Source organism: Lagopus leucura, unplaced genomic scaffold (assembly GCF_019238085.1).
Source record: "Lagopus leucura isolate 7727_CA_CO unplaced genomic scaffold, USGS_WTPT01 Super-Scaffold_1, whole genome shotgun sequence".
Taxonomy (NCBI): domain Eukaryota; kingdom Metazoa; phylum Chordata; class Aves; order Galliformes; family Phasianidae; genus Lagopus; species Lagopus leucura.
The window spans coordinates 20,162,394-20,174,544 of record NW_024962250.1 but is presented as its reverse complement, the minus strand read 5'-3'; the positions used below and the strand labels follow the sequence as shown (position 1 = coordinate 20,174,544).

General features: G+C 38.0%; 1 protein-coding gene across 3 annotated transcripts in view; it reads right to left on the bottom strand.

The window, feature by feature from the left end:
- MIPOL1 (mirror-image polydactyly 1) overlaps nt 1-12,151 on the bottom strand; it is a 173,767-nt gene that overhangs the window by 37,993 nt on the left and 123,623 nt on the right. For all 3 annotated transcript variants that reach the window (XM_042868128.1, XM_042868119.1, XM_042868137.1), the window contains one exon: nt 11,364-11,458. In XM_042868128.1, coding sequence (XP_042724062.1) covers nt 11,364-11,458 — 95 coding nt within the window. The remainder of the gene's footprint in view (nt 1-11,363; nt 11,459-12,151) is intronic.

Here is a 12,151-nt window from a genome sequence, read left to right as displayed (position 1 = left end):
AATTGTGAGAGGGGTCTTTATTGGAGAGAGAGAAAAAAAAAAGAAACAGAAGGCTTGGACTTGTTAATACCTTATTGAACAGGCATTTATTGCTACTGCCCTGACATACATATGCAGAGGCTACAGACACTTTGCGTTTGCACAAGCCCCCAGTTGCTCTCTCTCATAACCCTGCTGCAGACAATAGAAAAAACCTGATTGCACCGAAGCACCAAACCATCTACGGCACATTCATAATTTACAAGCACTGACAAGACTCAGGGATGCTGTAAATAATATTACTGACTTCTAGAAGCAGTAGAAAATTTGCTTAATGAGTTAGTATCTTGGTCATGGCATGCTGAAGGTATCCTGGAGACAATGCTAGACCAGCTCACAATGTTTTTACAAATAAAATAGAACAGGTCCAAATGGCCAAGCATTGGTGGTGTCATTTAATCCAGTAAGTGACTGGCTGTCCAAGGTGGTACTCGCAGGTCCCTTCCCAGCTTCCTAAATGCAAACTCAGGTGCCTGAGCTTATGTATTCAACACCAAAAATTTTGGCCCCACTATTTAAAACACAGATCTGCTGGGAGGCCTCTTGTAACTGGATTTTTTTTAAAGCCTTGTATTATTGAATAGATACTGGCCCAAGTCCAATCTACAACTGCAAATCCAAAGAAACAGCTCAGAGCAAACCAGCAGCCTTATTAGCTTTTAAAGATTTCATTTTCAAGAACTCAAGACCCTTTATTGACTAATGAAAGGTTGGGTCCCCAAGCCCACAGACTGATGTTGCTTGGAACATATTTTAATCATTTTGGAGTGCTAGCAGCCATCTGTCTAAAGAGCTTTGATTGCAGAAATACACTCTGAACTGCAGCTTCTTCTGACTCCAAACCCTTTCTGAAAGCCAAACGGAATCCATAGGCAATGCAACTTTGAGATACAATTCAAGGCCTTGTGATGTGATAAGGCTGCTTTTATTATTTAGCACATCATTCAGTTTAATGATACCACAGATAACAGATACACTAAAAAGATACTATTGTCATCTCCTATCTTGTAACAGTAAAATCCAACTGTGAGCTCTCTTTGTTTCTACCCGACACTTCTTTCTATGTTACTTTCAAAGAACAAAATGAAGGTAAATGAAATAAAAAGGTTGATAAAAATGATAAAAAAAATCACATACAAGCACTCTTTCTTTTTTCACTACTTTCCTCCTTTGTTTTGAAAAAAATATACAGAAGGGAAGCAAACATATCCCAAATAAACTACTATATTTACAGTATTGTCTTGGCTTTTGGGCAGATAATATTTTCACACAGTAGTCTAGTCTGGCCAGCACTGAATACAAATTTACATGGGAAGAGAGAGATCCTTTACAGTTACAATTTTCATGATAGTATTTGCAAACATTTTGCACAGTTACCCTAATTATTTCCTATAAAATTCTTAAAACAATCTGGGCACCTCATAGCCTACTTTGTGGTGATCAATTTTTTCATACTAGTGTCTACCACAGATACATGCTGTGGACTCCACAAGCTCAGAAGCAAAAACATCAAGCATAAAACAAAAATGTTGAAATTATCAGAGCCAAGAAATTTCTTTCAAATATGAAAGCAGCATCCCTAAGAACTGGTATGTGGTAAGACCGCATAAAAATGCCTCTCCTGAAGACAGAACAGACACAGAGATATATTCTGTGTGGCAGTCCATGACTTCATTTGATTTAATTATAAGCAGTCCCATTGGTTTGCACCTTGAGATTACAGGACATGCTGAGATTAGATTCTTTTACTCCCTCATGACACAAGTCACCAGGTACCAAAAGAACATGGTGTTACCACATACTGCAATACTGTATGTCTCACTTCAGTAGCCCTCGTACTAGCTTTATTCACTGCGCCCTCAAGCTTGATAGGGGCTTTGTTTCAGGTACTGAAGAATGGGAAATTAAGAAACAAAACCCCTATCAAGCCCGAGGGTGCAGTGAAAAAAAATTCTTTGTGATCCCCAAACAGGCTTTCAAACCCACTGCAACTTCAAAATAAAGTTCAATTATGTTAGCTAAAGGCAGCACAGTTTTCAACTGCAGATGGGAGAGCAGAGCCTATGTGCTCATCGCTGGGATTTTTCAGGCTGCAGTATGACAAGACGTTCTCCTTTAGCAGTTAATAGTCTCACCTGTTAGTGCTTGTTGCTGCTTCTGTGTCACTGCTAACCATCTGATCTGTGTTGCCAGTGAATACATTTCTGGGTGGTCATGTCCAATCTGAATCATTGGTATAGTACAGGTGAAGGGAAGATAAAAACAAGTTATGAAGTGTCTCCAGTTGGGAAGGAAATGTAAAGTCACTTGGAAGTTGACTGTATGCTTGGCCTAACTTCCTCCTTGCCCTTGTGTGGCTCTTCTTGTCTAGCTCACAGCCCCTCTGCCAGGAGACAGTGATGCTGCACCACTGCATACATATGTTCTTGATGGTGGTGGAAAAAGCTATCAGTGTGTTCTGGGACGCTTTTTCTTCCTCTCATGACAGTATGAACTTCAGCTTTGAATTGAAAAGCATTATGAATATATTGTATTTTATTCAAATATTTCAAAGGCTTAGAACTGTGCAAATCACAGCAGTGCCATTTCTTTACTGGAAAACTGACGGAAATCATCAAGTCCATTCCTATTTCTACAATCAAAAACGACAACCATCACACCTGTGCTGGAAGAATTATCTGTACTGGAGGAGCAACACAGCATTACGTAATTTTGGACACAATATTAAAAGCCTTCCACTTCCTAAGCACAGACCCCAGTCTCATTAGTTAGCAAAGCAGCTTGTGGATGGAGTGTAAAATTGGACACCTTCCAGGGAGAGGCATCAGCAAGACAAGCTTGTAGCAGCTTAACAAAGCCTCTAACTTTCAAAAAACTAAAAAAAAAAAACAACAAAAAAAAACCCCCAGCTGAATAGAAACACTATCTTGCTCTCAGCATTGCAGGTAAGCAGTCCTGTAGCTTACATTCTGCAACAGGCAGAGAGAACACTTCTTTTCACACCTGAATTCTGACTTGTTTCCTAAATGAAGTTTTCCACTGACTCAACTGGGAGCAGGGCTAAGCCCAAGAAGTAATGTTATGTCTAGCACTGCCTAAAAATTTTTCATGTGGAAAGTCTTCTCAACAAACAAATGTTTTTCTATTGGAAGAGGTAAATTCCAGTGAAAAAAATATGTTGGCTTCCTGTGGCAAATTTCTGAGAGAAAGTTTTCCTTTCACCTTCAGATTTCAACTTCAAATGCTATTTTCTTTCAGTTCTTCAACAGAAGAGAACTGAGCCAGAACACAAGTCAAAATAATCTTTTTTTCCCACTGAATTGAAATTTTAGCATAAAAACGTCATGTGAAAAATCAACAGAAAATAAATGGCATTTAAAGTCCTTCTGACAATGTTATGACTTTATTCCTAAATACCATATTTATAATGAAAGAAATTCCCTTTAATACACCATTTGCAGGGCAAGTTGAATTCTCTTTGTTGTAGTTTTAGATTTTCTTCTAAACTTTTCATGGGAAAATTTGTCTTCCAAACAGCTCCGACTACACAACTTTTCTGTATTTCTTGCTTCAAAGAAGGCTCTCTTTTTTATTTTATTTTATTTTTTAAATCCTGTGTCTGTTTTCTTTCTCTGACTTTAAAATAAGAGCACTTTTTGATAGACTATACGTATCTAAAAGTATGACAGAAAATGGTAATACTTTGTTTCGTACAAATAAAGCAGCTGAAGAAATTAGGGAGTTGGACTAGATGGTCTTTAAAGGTCCCTTCCAACCCAAACCGTTCTGTGATTCTGATTAGTGATGTGATTCATCCATATTCACCCAGTGTTTAAATTGCACAATCAGAACATATAGCTTCTAGTCACACACCCTTTCTATGAAGGAAAAGATTTTACCATTCTACAAATGCTCTGTGTAGATTTTGAACATTCTTTTTCAAGTATACACTTGAAAAGAAGTATATACTTCTGATTAACACAGAATTGATATTAACTTCACTGAACTCAATACCCTAATTTTTACAAGTATGTCTACAGTAGTATATTTTGTATTAACAGTTAGCTCCAAACTACCAGCTGGTTGCTTGCAGGTAGTTATTCCAGAGCCTTTAAATCTTCCTTCCAGCAATTCCACTTTATTAAGCTTTAACAAATTTGAAAAACAATTCCTAGAAACCGCTAGCTATGCACTTATTCTGAAAAGTACAGAACAAAATTACACTTCTTACACTTTTCAGCTCACTGCAAAACCGAGAAGGTTAGAGCAGAAAACCACAGAGAACCCAGGTGAAACAGAGGGGGAAGAGAATCAGCCTGAACCAGGAACAGCTGCTAACAGAAAGTCAGCTGCGCAGTGCATACAGAGTCACAGGACCATGGCAGCGTCCACTGGCAAGGAATTCCTTTCTGTCAAGCAAATCTGTGCTCTTAGAGAACAGCAGAAAGTCATCTAAAGAAGTCTATCATAGCAAAACTGACAAGGTAATTGTTGTTTCAGTTCAAGTTACCCCATAGAAGTAGGTAGGAAGAAGTCTGTGCAAGTCTGATGAAATACACCATAATCCAGTGTGCAGTGCTTCTAGCTTTAATGTTGTTGGCACAACATGGGGCTGATCAGTCCACAAAAAAATTAAAAACCTGGAGAAGGTTTGCCAGTATAACACACCCACTGACAGAAGCAGTAGCAGACTCAGCCCAGGGCACAGTACGAGTTAAAACTGCATCAGAGAGCATGTAAAGCACTTCAGTCCATACTCATGCTGCCCACATTCCTCCTCAGATTTGCTGCTTAGTGTTTCCTATTGGCAAAGTGCCTCTGAAGGCCAACAGCCAGCCAGTGGAAAAATTAGGCGCAAAGTTTTCATTAAATGTAGGTCAGACCAATCCTTGCCTGAGTCAACAGCAGCATAAGGCAAAGCAAATGCTTGACGTCCACCCCAGGCTGCAGGGATGGCATGGGCTAGCTTGTTCCACCAGCAGTGGGGATCTGTGGCAGTGCAGTGCTTCCTCTCTTTCTCCATTTTTATAAATCATGAAAGCTGAGAAGGAAATTATTTTTCCATGCTGCAACATTTTTTCCCAGTGATGGGAAAATCTTCAAAATCATGTCAGGGCAAAAACAGAAACTTTCAAAACTTTTCTGTGTGCGTGCGTGTGTGTTTGTCTTAATGAATGAGAGAGCATGCTGATGGCTAAAATATTCCATTGGGAGGCAAAAAAAGAAAAACACCATCCTTCCAAACAGGTTCAGACACTGCTCTGCTTTTTCACTGCCTGCCACATAGGTGCTGTAAACACCAAGCTTATGGTCCATGCTGGAGTCTCTCTTTACTATTCCTCTTCTGGGCAAATGATCAAGTGTTAACTGGAGTATGCACAACGATCTGGTCTGCCACACTTCCAAGGAACTCCTTATCTACTGATTATTGAAGTCAGACTCTCTGGCAATCATTGCTAGAAAATGAAGCAACTACAGAAGGAAAGAATAACCAATTGCAGGCTAGAGAACATGAAGTCTGAGGATGGGGTGAAGGGAAGAGGACAATAAACCCATTAAAATGTGAAATACATATGGATTACAGAGCAGGACTCTGTTGTCTGCTCACCTGCACCTAGACACTGCAGGTTATAGCCATCTCAGCAGCCCTGGTAACACTTTACGTAACTGCTTTGACAAAGCAGAGCAGCCAACTGATCCACTTTCCTCTCTTCAGCTATCTGATCCAGTTTGTGAAACAGTCTTCTGGGTGCTGCCTTCTCTTGCACCCACAAATTGACTAAAATTCTCTGAAAGCCCCACAGGTCACTCAGAGAAGGTGGGATTTTAACCAATCTGATAAAAGTAATACAGAAAAAAAAAAAGCCAACATTCTCAACCGATTTCAGAACTCTGGTTCGATGAACAGGAAGAATACATACACAGAAAAACAAAGCTAAATTATCATTCAGTGAATGTCCAAATCTCCCACAGAAATCTGTGGGACTATGTAGAGAATAAACTAAAAAATATAGCTTGGGTAGTACATGACTTTGCTTTTTTTTACGTAGTAACAAAAGACAAACAAAGGCTTAGTGTTCCCTTACAGAGACGTTTTCTGTATGTTGAGCCATATCACATTGCAGAGAGTTAGGTTTCTTCTCACAAGAAGACATACCATACTGTCTCTCACTGTACAACGCATGCAAGCATCTCATCTCTGGTATAAAAAATAACCTCTCCTCTTCTTGGAAGTGGGAAATTTGCTTAGCTCAAGATTTACTTTTGAAGATGGATGTCTGAAACTCCTGGATAAATGGAAGTTAATGTTGCACACAGAATACTGAAAACACAACTGTCATCTTCTCCTCTGATCTCCCCAAAATCACTCTTCAAAAACAGCACTCTTCTTAATGACTATAGCTAGCCACATTATGATGTCTGAATCAACTAAGACTGAGACTACAGTGCCAGAATAACACTGAGCAGACAGGTTGAAAAGAGCAGGAAGATGAGTCAACAAATGTAACTGAAAAAAATGAGAAGAAAACTAGCAATGAAAAGAGCAGTTCTTCAAGGTAAGTTGCAGTGGCAGGTGCTCAAGGTATCCTGCTTCAGCTGCAAAGGAAGAACTGAGATCACTCCTCTGAGCTAACAGCTGCAGCCTCACTCATCCCAGTGTGAATGGGTTTCAGTTCATTTGGACTGGGAAACTGGGCAGTAGAGCAGCCCAATCTCCTGCTACACATCCTATAAGCATGAGATAAATACAGCCTGGATAAATCTCTAAAAAAGAGGTGGCAAAACAACAAGGCTGAAATAAAGAAAGAGGCTTGAGCAGGGGGTCATTCGGAGAACATGAGACTAAATAGGCAGTTGTATTCTGACTTGCCATTACAGTGACTGTGAAGCTGAATACTGAATACAAAAGAATGATTACTGGTGTTAGGTAAAATATTTTATAGCTTATAACAGACCTTATTACCTGAACAAGAAGACAGTATAATCGTAATTATTATGTCACTAACTACCCATTTGCAGAACCCATGGAACAGTGCTAAAGAGAAGTTGTGGATGCCCCATCCCTGAAGGCATTCAAGGCCAGGCTGGATGTAACTCTGGGCAGCCTGGTCTAGTGGTTGGCAACCCTCCCTACAACAGAGGGGGAGGGGGGGGGTTGAAACTAGATGATCTTTGAGGTTCTTTTCAACCCAGACCATTCTATGATTCTTTGATTCTAAAATGGCATCATTTAAGTATTATAATCCATTACATTGGCCAGGAATCTATAGAATGGAATGCACTACTGTATTCAGAATTAGAATAGAATACAACCTTTTTTTTTCCCCAGAGGTGCAGATATTGCCTTGCAAAGTGTCCTTCTTCATCTATTTCTCCTGTTATATGTTGATTTAATACTGTAATTAAAATGAAAATTGAGTTTGTGTTTATATGTCTTTCATCTGAGGAAATAATCAAAATCTCTCAATTCCCTTTCAGCTCTATCAATTTCCATCTCTAAAAAGATCAACCCGCACATCAGTTTATGACACACTTTGTGGGAAAAATCTACGTACCTTTGCAAAATCAATTGTTTTTTCAACTATTTGCTTGTGCTACTTAAACCATGAATTCTAGGTTAACTGAAGCAGCAGAAGCACCAGCAGCTTTGGTACTGAAATCTTATTAAATCTCTTCACAGTAGTTTATAACTTTTAAAAGTGATACAACTAGTTAGGTAGCAAGAGAAGCTGCCCATGCTGACCGAATGCCTGATTCTAAAAATATGTATTTCAAATCATACTACTCGCTATTACAAGGATCTCACTGAAGTTTGACTTCTATCTCGTTATCGAAAATTGTCACATAATTGTAAAATACAAATAGTTTTTTTTCATGCTGGTTATATCTTATCAATTCTAATTACTCTTCTACATGCAACTCCCCAGACTGTGACATCCATCTATTAAAACTTCAATTCTTCACGAGACAAATTATGATTTCATTTTAACATTGCAAGTTAGAAAGAAATGCCCATTCAATAGGAAACTTGCTGCAATAAATGTAAGTTTCTTCCTATTGTAACTTGCAGCCTGTAGCTATTACTGCATCTTACACATTTCAACAGCAAACTGGAGGAACCTCTGGGTAAATATTTTTTCCAAAGTTCTTCCTGTCCCTCCTCCCCTGTGAATTTAGACTTGGTAAATATATGGCTTTTAAGTGCTTGATTAAATCACAAATGAAACTCGTACCTATCACTGAAATAACTACTCACACTTCTAATAGCATTCTTAAATTCTACCTTACAGCCCTAATTAACTCTTATTGCTGGACATATGCATTATTTTCTTTAGCAGTTTTATTCAAAAGTGTGTAAACACAAGTTTAAATGTGTGTAAACACATTTCTTACACAGCTGTGGAGCAAAAAATTACAGTTTTTCTGAACTGAGCAACCCTACATCTGACCCCAACATGAAACCTACAAAAACATACTTTTAAGCAGAGATAGCCCTGTATTTATATTTTGCTCTCTCACCTTTCTTGGTAATGGAGGTTAAATCCAATTCAAAGTCAGACACATCATTTTGTTCTACTACTTATAATCGGTTCAAATTATCTACCTATGAAAACTCCCAGTCCCAGAGCTTTTGAGTGAAGTATTTTAGGTTGTTATTTTTTTTTTTTAATTTGGAAAAATATATAGGTACTTCACTACATAGAAATATAGTCCTTATTCACAGTCATGCTGTTGTATCTGATATGTGAAAAAATAATCAGTATGCAACAGCATATGTCTATGCCAGCATTTTATATGTAGCAGAAGTACACTTCTGAAGCATTATTGAAATAGAAGGAAATTGATTATAGAAACGGGTAGTCCACAACTGAAAACTATGCAAATGAAATACTTATGATGACATTCAAACAACAGAAATATGTGAGAAAGTGGCAGTGGGATTAACACTCCCACACAGTTCAAAACTGATTATTTGGATATAGCCTCTTTCGGTCACTGATGATCTATGATTTGCATTAATCCCTAGCTTAAAGAGCATTGTGGTGAAACAATTACCCTAGTAAGCTAGAAACTCTATACAGTTCCTAACTGTTATGCAAATTTTCATTTCTGATAAGCGTTTTCAGGTTACTTTCCAGAAAATTCAACTTTCCTTATGAGACATGACATAGGAACAATATAGGAGGAGTAAACAGAAGTGGTGAACTTGCTCAACTTTACTGTGAGCCAACTTCCTCTCCCTTCTCTATGTGAATTAGATTCCTCCACCTTTTCTTTTCCCTCATTTTTATTTGTCATTCTCTTCAAAGAAGATTGTAATAGTACTGGGACCTGGTCTCTCTTAAAAAAAAAGTCAGAATTCATATGAAAAGCAGTGTTTCATGATGTATTCCCGCAGAGTTCATTTTCATTTTAATTTTGGTTAGGATCTTGCAAATCCTGCTCCTATTTTTCTCAAAACTTCTCTTCAAGCCAGCAGTCTTCTAGCAGTTTCTACTTCATCAGACAAGGTTACTCTGAACTTGGTATCAAGACCATTGTTGGAAATAGCCAACATATGAAACAGAGAATAAGTTTTCACTCATTTGAGATGGCCTGAGAAAATGCATTGCTTAGCTATTTATGGTTTTTATGATCAATCCCATGTTGCTCTGATACTCTTTTCTTCATCTGTCTTATTTGGTATGAGAACTACTCAGTGACTCCCTAAGGACAGTGACAAAAGAGAGAAAATAATTTTTGATGTTCTGAATTATCTTACAACTTGAATAAGTAAATAATGAAAAAACATTCTTGCCCCAAAGGATATTCAGGTGACTACTGTCACAACTTATAAGTAAATCTTGTAGAAGATCATAATCAAATTTACAATGAAATTCTGCTTGTTCAAGAGCCAAAAGATATTAACATGCTACGTTCTAATGGTGACTCCTGCAAGCCATTATTATTTTCTGAGATTTAAGTTATTTACAAGACTAAATTGCAGCTGCTGTCTACTGCACTTGTTAAATATATTACAGCAAGCCTGAGACTATCTCAACAGTCAAAAGTCAATGAAAAATACCCTACAATGTTCAGATCAACACAAGCAAAGTCTTTATTTCTAAAATATCAATATAAAAATTGCATTTTTCTTTTAAAATTATTCTACAAATCCCATTTAAGTGAGTAATAAGGGCACTATAATAAATTCTTTCTAGCTCGGCAAATCATACCATAATTTGTGCACACACTAAATGCTGACCAAATTCATTAAAAGCAATAATCACAAATTGCTTGGGGTTTCTATTCACTATTAACAGGTTTTAAATAAATGCCTGTGAGATTTAGGAACAGAAGTTGTTTTTGAAACTTCCCTCCCAGGTTTTAATAAACTTAATGAGAAGGGGAAACTCTAAAAACCTCTGGAAACCCAAGTATTTTTCACTTGTAAATGCTGAAACACTGAAAACACAGTTCTGCAACTGCTTTTTTTTTTTTTTTTTTTTTTTTTTTTTTAGTTATAACTAACTAGTTCCCTTTATTTCCAATGAACGTAATATTCACACTACATTTATTATTTACCTCTGCAGCCCACATCCCTCATCACAGACATTCAGCCTTCAGATTCACAATTTTCTGCTGTGTTGATGCCAATTCTCCTGCTTCTAACCTGCTGGCAGCTCTGTATCCCCTCTCACATAGGAGGTCAGGATGAAATGAGAGCTGTAACCCAACATCACTCCATAAAACAACCTAACTCCTTCACTGGACCACACAGAGCTCTTCCTTAGGGATTACCATCCACTGATCCATGCAAACGTTCAGTGCAGCCCACCTAAATTAATGAGAGAATGGCTATTTCTCTTATTCTATGTACTGCTACAGAACATAAGGAATTAAAACACATACATGATGTTGGGAGTTAGAAAACAGGCTTTAAAAATTACTGATTATTTTAAAATCTATGTTGAAAAGGTTATGCATGTATGTGCAAACAGGGAAAAAATAAGTGTTTATGACTACTGGTTCTTTTACCCTGGTATTTTTAAGCGAATGAATCATTATTAGACAGGTTTTTCATTCTTATGAGAATTAACTGCCAGCAACCTTCCCCTTCTCTTAGATGAAACTAATACAATATTTAGGTTACAAGAGAAGGACTTCTATTTCAAAGAGGTGGTTGGCGAGCAACAAAGCAGAAATGCAGCTTTGATTCATTGATGTATTCACATTTCCAACAAATACCTACTTGATAAAGCTATTTCCTTACTTAGAGTCAGACACCATACAGAAAATTTCCCCTATGAGTCACTGACTTGTTTTGGTATTAATTATTTTACCTGTAATGTACATGCAATCTCTGGATTTCTTCTTCTAACTTTCTGCACTGCTGAAGAGTGTCTTCTTTTTCTTGTTGCAGGGCTATCAGTTCTGCCTGCAGAATGGTAAGCAAAGGAGAAACAATTTATTCAGAATATCTATATCTCTTTGAAAACATTGCAATCTTTTATGCATTCATTTCAGCCATGTTTTATTGTAAGACAAGTACTTGGTTATACTATTCCATAACACTGCCTGTGCCATTTTTAGAAAAAAATATTTCTTGTAGCATTATAACTGTTTCTAATTCCTTTTCACAGCAGGATGATGTTTTGAAAGGTTTCCTTTGCATACACAGTAAACTTTTTGAATGGGTGAGGTTAACCATACTTAGTTGAGCCAAGTTTCTTGAGAAACACGTCATAGTTATATAACATTCTCACTGCAAAATTCTGTAAGCGACATACTCTATAGTGAGTGAAACAAAGCACTCAATCTTCAGCTACTGATGTGCACCTCTTGGTCAGCATGTGGCCATGTTGCAGCTCCTGCCCTAAGAGCCACCTGACGCTCCTGGTGAAGTCTGCTGAGACAGGCAGTGCTGGATTGCTCCAGGAGCTGGCTGCATTCCCATCCAGAACCTGGTTTATGGTGGGGCGAGGGACTCCCTGAGCAGCCACTGCCATCTCCCACCTGTGCATCGTCCCGGATGTTCCCCTGCCTTTGTTTGCTGGCATGGAGCTGAGCAGCCTGTGACTCACAGCCATGGTGGAGATTGCAGTGCGCGGCTGGTAGGTCAGGAAGGCAG